The sequence below is a fragment of the Chelonia mydas genome, chromosome 1, assembly GCF_015237465.2.
Source record: "Chelonia mydas isolate rCheMyd1 chromosome 1, rCheMyd1.pri.v2, whole genome shotgun sequence".
In the NCBI taxonomy this organism is placed as follows: Eukaryota; Metazoa; Chordata; order Testudines; family Cheloniidae; genus Chelonia; species Chelonia mydas.
Genome location: NC_057849.1, coordinates 38336753 through 38351396, shown reverse-complemented (window position 1 = coordinate 38351396; position 14644 = coordinate 38336753). Strand labels below are relative to the sequence as shown.

The 14644-nt window shown below is 40.7% G+C and overlaps 1 protein-coding gene across 3 annotated transcripts in view; it reads right to left on the bottom strand.

Annotated features, from left to right (window-relative positions):
- The window catches only part of ZC3H12C (zinc finger CCCH-type containing 12C), a 57777-nt gene that overhangs the window by 17649 nt on the left and 25484 nt on the right, over positions 1–14644 (bottom strand). For all 3 annotated transcript variants that reach the window (XM_043530070.1, XM_037890465.2, XM_037890456.2), the window contains one exon: positions 13646–14409. In XM_043530070.1, coding sequence (XP_043386005.1) covers positions 13646–14409 — 764 coding nt within the window. The remainder of the gene's footprint in view (positions 1–13645; positions 14410–14644) is intronic.

Here is a 14644-nt window from a genome sequence, read left to right as displayed (position 1 = left end):
TTTAGAGCTTCGTTAGTACTCGTTGAACTCTGGATTTAAGTCTGATTATGTAACTTGACGTCCCTTATAGCTTTGGGTACTGCAGTCTCTGAAACAATGAGCATACTGCCATTGTGACATGCACAATATGCCAGTATACCAGCTTTTTTTTTAAAAAAAAAAGTAGATTACACTTATTCTTGATTCTAATTGGCCGCGAGAGAATAATGTGGCTTGTTAAAGTTCATTACAACTCCTCAGAAATAGTAAGATTAATATGCATAAAGGTGAAGGTACCATGGATTTAAAGACACACACAAAACAAAAAGCCAACAGTTTGTCCAGTCATTCCACCTTCCACTAAGATGCAGTCAGATTTCACATGTTCAGGATAGGTGGGCCTAGTCCATACTTGGATGGGAGACAAATGAGGTTCCATGGCCTAGGACACAGAACACTGGGACTGGGAATCAGGATTTAAGTGGCAGACCCAGGAATAGGGCCCAGGTTTGCTGGGTAACTTTAGGCAAGTCACTTCCCCCGTTTCTGTGCCTCAGTTTCCCCCTCTGTAAAATGGGGATAATGATACTGACATCTTTAGTAAAGCATGATACAAGAGCTAGGCATCATCATGATGTGTAGTCATTAGAGATCCTACAGCACTTTTCGAAAAGAGTTGTGTGTATGTTCCAGCAACCAGCTCAAGTTCCTGGTAATAACTCCAAATGAATTCTTTTTTTTAACTGGGTAAAGGTATTTTTCACTTCCTACAGTAAGCAGTTGTGTAATATTGTCATGCTTTGTTAAAGAGCTTTTACGTTTCACGTCAGAAATGGTTTCATTTCTCAGATTCACAGGATGAAATACTGGCCTCATTGAGGGCAATGGGAGTTTTGCTATTGATTTCAATGAGGCCAGGATTTCTCCCATAAATTTTAAGGCCAGAAGACCATCCATTATGACTACCTTTGACTTCCTGAATAACATGCCATAGAATTTCTGTTGTGGGTCAGTGTAATTAGTGTATTTGAGGATTTGAGGAAAATTGTCTATTTGTCCTTTACACTGTGGGTATGAATGACTCTCTTGTTCATTTATCCCTCCGGTGTCTTTTTACAATTGCATATACTCATTCAAGCAGTAGGTGGTGTTTTAATTTTAAAAAATAGAAAAGCAATAAGATAGTGATTTTTTTCTGAGCAAAAACTCTCTGAAAGCGTTGCCTCTAGGCTAGCACTCTCACAAGCTTTTTAACTGTATGTGATGAGAACATTTTCACAATCTTCATAACTTTCTTAGCCCTCAGGCTAAAATTTAAATAGTGGCTACATATTTTAACTACACCACTAAACCTTCAAATTGTCAAAAATCATTGTGGTATACTTCTAAAAAGATGATCATGTATAATGCCATAGTATAATACATGTATAATTCAATGGTGCCATGCTGCAATATTCAGGTAGCCATGAAGGTCCCATAGTTTGGAAGTTATAGAAGAAATACACATATATTTTATAATTGCACTGGGCGTTCTAGTTGATGGCCAACAAACACTTCTATTGTAAAAAGGTTCTTACCTAACAGAAATTTGTCACACACAAACATTTTATTCAGAGATGATTTAAAAAATCAAAACACAAACCACAAAATGTAAAGAGAACAAAATACTATCTGGAAACTCTTTCCTTCTCCATATTGACTCACTAATTTTTTTCCTTGTACATTGTGTAAGAAAAAGTAGCATATATATTGTACATATAATACAGAAATTGCTGTGCTAGATAAGACCAGTGACCTTCTATTCGAGTACCCCATTTCTGACAGTAGCTACTACCAGCTGAAGCAGGAGGGTTTCTATCCCTTCAAAAACTTTATTTACTATAACTACTCTGGGTAAACTTGTTTTTCCTGTATCACATTTTTTTAATCCTGCTAATTTTTTTTTATCCACTATGGTAACTTGTGAGAATGAGTTTAACAGTCTGATAAAAACATACATTTTTCACACAATGCACAGTTTTGATTTTGCCACATATCCATATATTTTAGTGGAACTTGTATGGGGGAAGAAAACAGTTTCTAGATAGTATTTTTCATAATCATTGTGGAAAAGAACTGCTCTACCATTTTAATATCTTAAATACACACACACACACAAATCTCACTATTGTTTGTAAAGCTGAAACCAGTTAGCACACCAGATTGTATGTTCGACATCTGAAAATAGGTATTTCTGTAAGAAAGATGTGGTAGTATGTAAATAAATGTTTTTGGTAAGTTCACAGGAAGTTTAAATTCAATTGTTTTTCTTTAAATATTTTTTTACTTCAGGCCACTTTCTGCTACATTTTAATTTTTGATGCACATTTATATTTTTACTAAGTATAAAAATCCATTTTTACTTAAAGGAGTTTGCTTTGTATGTTTTGGTGCATCAAAAACTTTTCCATAAAAGAAACACCCACTCTGGTATAATACAGTTCTTAAAAATATGGAGGAGGGGGGAAAAAAACAACACCAACCACTTACTAATTTTGCCTTTTTCCCATTTGGAAAGGAAAAAATTTCCCCAAGAACATTCCTGGATTTGGCTCTCCCTTGTTTGATTCCTTCTGTGTGTATAAGCATTTTTCTAGCTCTCTGGGAACAGCATGTTAGGCTAGTGTCCTACAAATACTTACATTTATTTATTTTTATTTTTTTGAAGCAGTAAATGCATGATTACAGGCTAAATATCCCAAATAGCAAGGGGACCCACAGTAGTACCACACATGAAGGTGGCTTAGAGAACATTACTCTTTTTAGGACCAGAAAAGTTTCAGAGATGTCCTAGAATATGTTATGCTAGATGAACCCACATGTCTGTCATAGAGCCCACTGGAGCATGTGATAACAGGCACATACAATTTTAAAATATATGTCAGTTCGTATTTTATTTTTAAACACCTTTTGGAATCTTTCTTTAAAAAAATAAATCAAACTTTGCAAACTGTGACATATTTTAAAATGCCACTTACATAAGCTATCTCTATACTCCAGTACGGGTTCTGTCACCACCATAGAGTACGCTGGGACATCTCTTGAAGCAAGAACCATCCATCTACAACTTGGAGAGTTCTAAAAGGATTTAAAGAGAAGGTTCACGCATAACCTGCTATTAGTGAGATCCTATCCATGTGAACAGTTCTTTCTGGGAGAATAGTACTGCATATTCCTGGAAGTGGCCTCAAGATAGTGAAAAACAGCTGGGTACATAGGAACTGCCACATTAGGCCGATGGATAACTGTCATTGAAAGATAAATATCATGACTATGCAGCTACCTTAGCACAGATTCAGCAAGCAAGGACAGCCAAGCCACAGAGCTTGAGGAACTTTGCTGATGTTTGATAGAAATACGCACTTGGATTGTTAGATGGAAATTACATCTAGCTCAAATGAATGAAGCCAAAACTTTTTGGTTAATGGCAGATCACCACAGTTATATGGAAACTTAAAGAAAATGTTATGCTGTTATACATTACTTTTTGCTCTGTTCAACCATGGTTACTTGAGAGTCTAGCATCTGTCAAATGTGATTCTTTTTGTTGATCTAACTTGTTTTGCTTTAGGATACAGAGAAGGTAATGCGAGTGAGAATATTTTAAAAAGCCAAAGCTCGGAACTGAAGGAAGAAAATATAGTGTCTAATAGCTCACTGAAATGTACTTTAAAAATAAAATTGTAAAAAATACCTCTCATCTAACCTCCATTCCTGCCCTCCCCATAACTTACGTTTAAAAAACAAAGATAAATGATGTTTTTTTGCTTGTCCTTCTATTTATGCAATAAATGCTTAAAAATAAGACCCATCAAGTTACTTTAAAATATAGCTGAGTGTAGCACTGTAAATAATTGATTTAAGGCACTGGATTAAGTCCTTGATTAAATCAGATTGAGGCTCTGTAAAAAATTATTTGAAAAGGTGTGCCACTGCAACTTTAAAAATAGCATTTATAATTTAGTTTATTAGATTGAAATTAATAATTGCCACTACTGGTGTATTTATTTTAATTTTACAAAACTGTTATAGGCAAAACACATAATATTGAACGTTAAGAACCTGATGTTGCAAACACTTAAGCAGGTGCATGACATTACTCACATTATCAGCTCCACTGCATTGTTAAGAATGTGCATAAGCATTTGCTACATCAAAGCCTAAGTGTATATTTATTAAAAAATTCTGAGTGACAAAATTTTTATTTTCAAAAACAAAATAGTTTCAGAATTAACATTGAAAAGCTATGTAGACTTAACCAAGTCTTAACCAAGTTAATAACTTGGTTATATACATGCCAAATTTGTCAAAAGCAGGAGCCTAAAGTTAGGATCCTAAACCCAGACTGAGGCACTTACAGTGGTATTTTCACTAGCTCATGAATTACTTACGTCCCATTAACATCAAACTGCAAACTCTGATGGAAGAGTAGAGTTTGTCAAAGCATTTCAGCTTTCTTAACCTATGAAGTCCCCAAAGTTATCTTTTCCAGCACAGATGAGCATTTTAAGTGTGGAATTGCTTAACAGAAAAACATCTTTGTAAAATCTGAAATTCTATTATTAAAGAAACAAGCAAAAACATCCACTTAAGCAATTTCAGAGTATAAAATGGGACAAAAAAGTGTAGAACTAGCAACATGTAGATGAATTATCTCATTCTTTAAAAGTAACTCCCTGTGGCTAAGTACTTACTTGTCTTGTCTCCAGCGAAGCGGCTAACAGCAGGAGTTTGCCTGGGATCTGTCCAAGAGGAGGTCCGCGAAGTGCTGCGTTAGGGGGGCTGTGTTGGTGAGTATCTGAGTGTCTGTTGCGGGGACACTTGGTCAGTTTGACCAGGTGCTTGATTGTTTGAAAAGTGTGAATTGGGAGTGCTTTGTTCCAGGTGAGCCTTGAGTGGACCTGACTGTTATAAAAAGCCAGTCAGCTGCAAACCAGCTGAGCAGCGAACAAACAGTGGAGAGGCTAACAGAGAGAGTTTGCCTGGGAATTTGCCTGGGGAGAGCCCACTGAGGCTTTCATCTTGCAGGCTTCTCTGAGTAGTTACTACAACACATGAGGAAGCTCTTAGAAGGAAGGTAATATGGATGGTGAGCATTCAGCTGTTGTTACCTGCACAGGATGTGCCATGTTTGTCTTTCTTCCAGAGGATAGAAATGACTTTGTCTGTACAAAGTGCAAGCTGGTCTCCATATTGGAAGAGAAGGTTCAAGGTCTGGAGAAAAGTAACAACCCTACATTGCAAAAGAGAAACTGAAGATTTCCTGGACAGACGTCAGGATATGCTTCTACGGACATATTCTGAAGATTCAGAGCAAGCCCTTGGATTGCTACCCCTTCCTGCTTCTCCACATGGGCACCAATGACACTGCCAAGAATGACCCGGATCATTGCAGACTACGTAGCTCTGGGAAGAAGGATAAAGGAGTTTGAGGCGCAAGTGGTGTTCTCGTCCATCCTCCCAGTGGAAGGAAAAGGCCCGGGTAGAGACCGTCAAATAGTGGAAGTCAACAAATGGCTATGCAGGTAGTGTTGGAGAGAAGGCTTTGGATTCTTTGACCATGGGATGGTGTTCCAAGAAAGAGGAGTGCTAGACAGAGACAGGCTCCACCTAACAAAGAGGGAAGAGCATCTTCGCAAGCAGGCTGGCTAACCCAGTGAGGAGGGCTTTAAACTAGGTTCACCAGGGGAAGGGGACCAAAGCCCTGAGGTAAGTGGGGAAGTGGGATACCGGGAGGAAGCACGAGCAGGACAGTGCAAGAGGGGAGGGCTCCTGCCTCATACTGAGAAAGTGGGACTATCAGCGAGTTATCTTAAGTGCCTATGCACAAATGCAAGAAGCCTGGGAAACAAGCAGGGAGAACTGGAAGTCCTGACCCAGTCAAGGAATTATGATGTGATTGGAATAACAGAGACTTGGTGGGATAACTCACATGACTGGAGTACTGTCATGGATGGCTATAAATTGTTCAGGAAGGACAGGCAAGGCAGAAAAGGTGGGGGAGTTGCTTTGTATGTAAAAGAGCAGTATGACTGCTCTGAGCTCCAGTATGAAACTGCAGAAAAACCTGAGAGTCTCTGGATTAAGTTTAGAAGTGTGAACAACAAGGGTGATGTCGTGGTGGGAGTCTGCTATAGACCACCAAACCAGGGGGATGAGGTGGACGAGGCTTTCTTCCGGCAACTAACAGAAGTTACTAGATCGCAGGCCCTGGTTCTCATGGGAGACTTCAATCACCCTGATATCTGCTGGGAGAGCAATACAGCGGTGCACAGACAATCCAGCAAGTTTTTGGAAAGGGTAGGGGACAATTTCCTGGTGCAAGTGCTGGAGGAACCAACTAGGGGCAGAGCTCTTCTTGACCTGCTGCTCACAAACCGGGAAGAATTAGTAAGGGAAGCAAAAGTGGATGGGAACCTGGGAGGCAGTGACCATGAGATGGTCAAGTTCAGGATCCTGACACAGGGAAGAAAGGAAAGCAGCAGAATACGGACCCTGGACTTCAGAAAAGCAGACTTTGACTCCCTCAGGGAACTGATGGGCAAGATCCCCTGGGAGAATAACATGATGGGGAAAGGAGTCCAGGAGAGCTGGCTGTATTTTAAAGAATCCTTATTGAGGTTACAGGAACAAACCATCCCAATGTGTAGAAAGAATAGTAAATATGGCAGGCGACCAGCTTGGCTTAACAGTGAAATCCTTGCTGATCTTAAACACAAAACAGAAGCTTACAAGAAGTGGAAGATTGGACAAATGATCAGGGAAGAGTATAAAAATATTGCTCGGGCATGCAGGAGTAAAATCCGGAAGGCCAAATCACACCTGGAGTTGCAGCTAGCGAGGGATGTTAAGAGTAACAGAGAAGGGTTTCTTCAGGTATGTTGGCAACAAGAAGAAAGCCAAGGAAAGTGTGGGCCCCTTACTGAATGAGGGAGGCAACCTAGTGACAGAGGATGTGGAAAAAGCTAATGTACTCAATGCTTTTTTTGCCTCTGTCTTCACGAACAAGGTCAGCTCTCAGACTACTACACTGGGCAGCACAGCATGGGGAGGAGGTGACCAGCCCTCTGTGGAGAAAGAAGTGGTTCGGGACTATTTAGAAAAGCTAGATGAGCAAAAGTCCATGGGGCCAGATGCGCTGCATCCGAGAGTGCTAAAGAAGATGGCGGATGTGATTGCAGAGCCATTGGCCATTATCTTTGAAAACTTATGGCGATCTGGGGAGGCCCCGGATGACTGGAAAAAGGCTAATGTAGTGCCCATCTTTAAAAAAGGGAAGGAGGAGGATCCGGGGAACTACAGGCCAGTCAGCCTCACCTCAGTCCCTGGAAAAACCGTGGAGCAGGTCCTCAAGGAATCAATTCCGAAGCACTTAGAGGAGAGGAGAGGTGAGGAGAGGAGAGGAGAGTGATCAGAACAGTCAGCATGGATTCACCAAGGGCAAGTCATGCCTGAGTAATCTAATTGCCTTCTATGATGAGATAACTGGTTCTGTGGATGAGGGGAAAGCATTGGATGTGTTATTCCTTGTCTTTAGCAAAGCTTTTGACACGGTCTCCCACAGTATTCTTGCCAGCAAGTTAAAGTATGGGCTGGATGAATGGACTAGAAGGTGGACAGAAAGCTGGCTAGATCGTCGGGCTCAATGGGAATGATCAATGGCTCAGTGTCTAGTTGGCAGCCGGTATCAAGCGGAGTGCCCCAAGGGTCGGTCCTGCAGCCGGTTTTGTTCAATATCTTCATTAATGATCTGTAGGATGGTATGGACTGCACCCTCAGCAAGTTTGCCGATGACACTGAACTGGGAGGAGTGGTAGATATGCTGGAGGGTAGGGATAGGATACAGAGGGCCCTAGAGAAATTAGAGGATTGGGCCAAAAGAAATCTGATGAGGTTCAACAAGGACAAGTGCAGAGTCCTGCACTTAGGACGAAGAATCCCATGCACCGCTACAGACTGGGGACCGAATGGCTAGGCAGCAGTTCTGCAGAAAAGGACCTAGGGGTTACAGCGGACGAGAAGCTGGATATGAGTCAACAGTGTGCCCTTGTTGCCAAGGCCAATGGCATTTTGGGCTGTAAAAGTGGGGGCACTGCCAGCAGATCGAGGGACGTGATCGTTCCCCTCTATTCGACATTGGTGAGGCCTCATCTGGAGTACCGTGTCCAGTTTTGGGCCCCACACTACAAGAAGGATGTGGAAAAATTGGAAAGAGTCCAGCGGAGGGCAACAAAAATGATTAGGGGACTGGAACACATGACTTATAAGGAGAGGCTCAGGGAACTGGGATTGTTTAGTCTGCAGAAGAGAAGAATGAGGGGGGATTTGATAGCTGCTTTCAACTACCTGAAAGGGGGTTCCAAAGAGGATGGATCTAGACTGTTCTCAGTGGTAGCAGATGACCGGACAAGGAGTAATGGTCTCAAGTTGCAGTGGGGGAGGGTTAGGCTGGATATTAGGAAAAACTTTTTCACTAAGAGGGTGGTGAAGCACTGAAATGCATTACCTAGGGAGGTGGTGAAATCTCCTTCCTTTAAGGTTTTTAAGGTCAGACTTGACAAAGCCCTGGTTGGGACGATTTAGTTGGGGATTGATCCTGCTTTGAGCAGGGGGTTGGACTAGATGATCTCCTGAGGTCCCTTCCAAACCTGATATTCTATGATTCTATGAATTGTGCTGCTTCTTTGGGCTCTGCAGAAGCACTACATGCAGTGTACAGGTCCTATGAAACAAGAATTCTTCATTATTTCTTGGTGATATACTGCAGAACACAGGCAGAGCTCTCTCCCCGCTCCTTAGGAGCTGAGAGAAGTGTCTGAATGGAGGAGAGGGAAGAGAGAGCAGAAAGAGACCAATTTCTGCTCCCTTCTCCAACTTCTATGAAAAATGGGCCAGCTGCTCTCTCCTCCCCTCTAATCCTGCAACGCAGTCCTGTTAAGGTGGAGAAGAGGATCCCCTAGAGCTGCCTCTCCATGAGGCTTGAGAGGAAAGGATGAAGAACCTCTGGAACAGCAAGAAGAACAAAGATGCACATTGGGCAAGGGGCAGATATGGGGTTGGGAGGTGCAGAATTGTTGTGTGGTTAGGTAGGCGGAGTTGTTGTGGGGCTGAGGGTGCAGAGTTAATGGGTATGCTGAGTCACAAAATTAATATGGGGTGTCAAAATCATAATTCTTATAAATTGACAACACTTATTTTCACATGCATATTGGGATTGAGCAGAGATTTAGAAAGTTGCCAGAAAACAGAAAAAACATCCCATTATTTAATTAAAAAAATAAATCTTGTGAGTTAGGGCCAGACTCAATTTTTTAAACTTTTGCAGTTGGCAATATTGCAATAGTATAATTTTTAGAAATAAATATTTAGACTATAAACAACTATCATTAGATTAAACACATTTTGTTTTTCAAGAGATAGGTCAAACATTAGCCTCAATTATCTGTCAGTGCATCTATTAAAAAAAGGCAATTTAGGATTATTTAAACTTTTTGATATTGTGAGAAGTATGGAATGCCCATTTAAAAATTCAAATTGGAGTATCTCTGCAAGGAAGGATATAGAACAGGGATTGATTAAATGATGTAGGCACAGTGGGGAGACTGACGATCAACCAATTTGCAATTCATATTGTAAGAGAATATTGACACAGGTTTTAGTAGCATTATTCAGTAATGGAGAAAGTTTGTTTTATTCTGTGGGCAAAGTGTACTGATGTGTGTAATACAAAATAGTAATATTATCATCTACATGTAAACACCACCTCACAGTATGCAATATCAGTTTTATATAGCACTTTGAAAGGACCATGTGTATCATGGCTTAGATACAGCAGGCTTGAACCACAAGTGCCACAGAAGCCTTTTATTTACTATACTATCTTTTTCCATTTGAGGATTTTGGCACTTACAGTTAGTTTGTATAGAAGTACAGCAGACCAAGAAGGCAGCAACAATCTCAAAGGAATTTAAAATATCCATTCTTGGTAGCTGCTGGACTTGCTTTTACAAGTTTTACAATTTACACAAAAAGAAAAATCGAACCTGCAAGAATATTCCAATGACAGTTTCCCATGTGTTGGTGTAAGAGAGAAGTTAACCATAAGCAGTTACACCCAAGTAACTAAAATCAATGGCAATATGAAAGCTGAGAGAATTAAAAAAAAAAAACTGGAGGTGGCCCAGTAAATCTTCTATGAGCATTCATTAGGTAGTACTAAACTATAAACCACCAACTCACCAGACACCAGCCTCTCTGCCAAAGGAAAAGTTTTAACAAACCAATTCACTACTTCGGCCAATATCTGAAGATAATACAAGAGGACCTGTAATATAAGAGGACCAACTCATCCACTGCCTTCAGTTTAAAGGACAAACTACCGGAGAAGCCATGCCAAAATATCACTTAGATGGACTGAAGGCAGCAACATTATTTAAACCATCAAGGTCTCCCCATGTCTCTAGTGATTTGTTAGTCCAGAGCCTACCCACAGTGTATTTTCCCTAATACACCTTTTAGATCTCTCAGCTCAATTAGTACTTTCTACTTAGGTTCTACTCTGTTCCACCATTGTAGCAGCTGAATGCTATCATCTCGAGTGACTGCCTCTTGTCTGTGGACACAAGAGTACAGAAATAAAACTACAGACCAGACCATTCCTGGAGAAGTGTGTGTGTGTGCGGGGGGTTATGCAAGATGAGAAAGAGGATGCCTCCCCAGATCTTTCATTCCCAATCAGGAATTATGCACAATATTTTTCAGGAATACAGTCATTGTTTCCTGCTAGCTATTCAAAAATAGGCAAGAAGTATCATGGCTCCTTAGCATCAATCAACAAGGTGTAATGACAAGTGGGGAAAGCATGTATTGCAATGATAGTTGAACAGCCAATTAAGCATATGCAGATACTCACCACTCATTCATGCACATCACATCACTGAAACATCTAGATCACTGGTGCTCAAACTTTTCTAGTTGTGCCCCCCTTACCAGTAATGGAATCTGTCCACATCCCCACTCCATTACTGCACAGGTAGCTCAGCAGAGGATCTTGAGCTGAAGGCAAAGCTGGTGGCAGAACTGGGGATGGGGGCAGAGAGGGAATGAAGGCAGAGCTGGCCTGGCGTCAGAGCAAGGCCTGGAGCCAGGGGCTGGTGAGGGGCCGGGCAGCAGACAGAGCGGGGCTGGGTGGCAGTCCCTCCCAATCCCCCCAGGGGGTGGTGCCCCACAGTTTAGGGGCCACTGATCTAGACAGAGGAATTGTGGCAAATTCTACACTACAAAACAGCCCAGCCTCTCTGCACCTTGTTCAACATACTTCTGGCTGTAAAAAACAGAATCTAGCCCTATAATTATCATGAGTGTCTTTTACATGCTATGAAAACCCACAAAAGATACTGCAAGCTTCCGACTTTTCGGTGCATCATCTTGCTGCCGAAAATACTTGTTTTAATCAAATTGGGTTCTATGAAGCACAGCACACATTCAAATTCGTCTCATTTCACAGAGGTGGTTAAGGCAACAACTGTTGCTTCCAAGGAGTGCCTGGTGTAACGTGTAGGGAAGTGAGGTTTATAAAAAGTGTGCCAGTATTGCTCCCCTCATACAGCTTTAATGCTGGGTCAGTAACCAGATCCAGATTAGAGATGCTGCTTCTGGCACCTACGGGCCATTTGGGTTTCAGGAATTACTGCTCGGGATACTCAGAGCACATACTCAGAGTACAGGGATCCCTTGACCAATGCCCTCTTTTTCCCAGTCAAGCCCCAAGTGCTGGAGAAGGGCTCTATACCATCTGAGAATTCCTGTACACAGAGGTAATCCTTAACATTGGTTCAACCATCTTTATGGCATCTTTGCATCACCAGATTAGCACAAAGCAGTCATAGAGCAGCGGAGGATTTGGCTCTAACAGTTGAAGAACTAAGAAGGAATAAACCAACAATGAGCAAAACTATGATGGCACTCTGTTTTTGCTAAAAAGGACACTTCTAAACATTTTATAAAAACAGTTCTGTAACCATGTAAAATTAAGTTTTAATCAAAATGTGGATGTATTTCAGAAGTCTCTGGATCACTTTTAGTTAGAGTGTTAGAATACTGTTTACTTGTTATGTTAACTTGAACATATTTCAGTATTTACAATCCGGCTCTTTTATATCGTAAGAGACAGCTAAAAAACAAGACACAGCATATCACATGGAAAGAATTAGGAGAAAACTGAACAGACGTGCAAGTTGGCCAAAGAAATTAAAAGGTGAGCGGATAGGAAATACGAGCATTCAGAGTTTGGAAAGAAGGTAGCAACCTGCATTTATGGGTTAATTGCTTTTACTTAAATCTACTGAAATTATCCAGTTGCTAGAGTTATCTATACTTAAATTATATTTGACAATACTCTGTTTACCAGGTCATTATGATCATGAACTAAATAAACTCAGATGCCCCAAGCCCTGAAGTTTCTTATACCAAGTTTTACTATGAAGCGAACAAGAAGTATCCTCAAATTATTACTATGCTGAAATGGCTTTTCCTTCTGAATACTATGGTAGGATTGGCTAGTATAAATCCCTGTGCTCTGATTAACTACCAAATAATTCCTCATCCATACGCCCTCAGAAAGTATGCCACCTTGATTTCTGACATTTCTCATCCCATTATCTTCAATACTTCCCTCCTCCACTCCTCCTTGACCAGTGAGGAAGGCCAGCTCCCTCCTATGCACAACTAAGAGTATTTCATTATCTACAGTTACAGGTGAAGATGGGTGTGTGAGGCGTGCAGACATGTTCTTCTGTGGGCACGTCATTGAAATTCTGAAGACTGCAGTCTCAGTAATTGTTGTAACTTCTAGCCCAGTATCCTATTTCTGACAGTGGCCAGTACTAGCTATTTCAGAGGAAAGATGCCTCATTGTGGAATAAGCCTACTCAATAGGATAATTTTTTTTTTACTAAGCCAATCCATTAGTGTTTGATTTATGACTTGAAGCACGAGGGGTTATACCCCAGTTATTTTAGCTTATCGTAGGTAACTTTGGATGGTGCAATTATTTATAGAAATGGTGCCTGCTAAACAGTTGGTTTCAGTGATACCTAGTGGCATTGGGTAAAGAAAGAATTTTCTTTTACCAGGTTTGAATTTATTGTCTTTCACTGGATGTTTCCTTGTTCTTGTATTATGTTGCTGCCCGTAAACCTAGCTTTGTTAGGTCCCTCTAAAGTTCCACACAGGTTTCTCTGATTTCAAGAGATGATAGTAATTTCATGTCATTTATCAAATGTGCACCCTCATTGTTCATTTTTCCAGATCTACAATTAATATTGATCAAAATGGAGAGAATTTAATAATAGCCGAAGTAGAGAGATCTGCATAATTAATATATGGTTGCAATTACTGATAATGCAAATCTCTGCACTCTGACTGGCTAATGGCCCTTTGAATACAGGGGTTTGCATATTGTATTGATGAAAAATAAACACACTGTGATTATGCAAATGAGAACCAATGTACTGTTATAGATGTGTAATCATACAGCACATCAGTGCTCTAACTGGGCAAGATAATGCAATTTCCATATAATAGGTAATGTAATGTATCAATAAATCAATGCCTCATTGCCACATACCTCATTGCCACATTGCTGCCATCAATAACTATTGGCCTCAGGTTATCTCCATCTTCAGTCACATCCTCCTGAAGTGGAGACTCAGACCTCTGAGACTCTATAGAAGATGCTTCACGCATTACATTTGTGTTAACATTATTTACAGGCTGGTCAGTCTCAGTTTTATTTCCAAGTTTGACAAGTTCTCCCAAAATATCGTTGATTAAAGCATCAGTGCCAAGCTTATTTAGCACAAGCTGAACCTGTTCTTCAGAGTAACCTAACTTAAGTGCAAACTCCAGTTTGGTTTGATATTCCTTTACCACATCAGGGGGCTTCTTTATTTCCTTAGATACTATCTGGGCCTCCTCTATTTTAAGATCTTGTAAGATTTCATAACGTTTTTGTACGTGGGGCTGTAAGCAGGGAGACCTGCACAGTTGTCGGTGAGTCTTAGGTAGTAGATGTGATTCTGCTGTAATGTTATTCAGTCTCTCTGACTCATTATCAGAATTTGTGCTTTCTTCTGAATCACAACTGGAGCTTCCCGTCTCCTCAGATGCCTCCTTATCTGCATCTTCCTTCCTAGAGTTAACTTTATCCATTGTTGGTTTCTCCACCATTGACCAAGATCCAACTGCATTTATTTGTGTGTCAGTTCGCTCCACATAAAGATGGCCTAGGTCATGCCCCAGATGATCCTTCAAGCCCATGAAGCTGCTGCATGTACTCGACTCCACTTTGCTGTTTTTCCTGTATTCCTGAATATAAAGTGTCCCGTATTCCTACAGAAGAAATAAAATGGTTGTAACTAGTTAGCTCTTATTTTGTTTTGGGTTTTCTTGTTGTTTCCTCTGGGACTCCGTTTCTTTACCAACTTAAAAATACTTTCACATTCGAGGAAATTCCCTCTTCACTTAAAGTTTGATTGCATTTGTAAACAAACTAGTATGAAACTTGCTGCACGTAAACACACTTCTTCAAACAGAGAGAACTTTCCAATAAAATCAATCCTGTTTG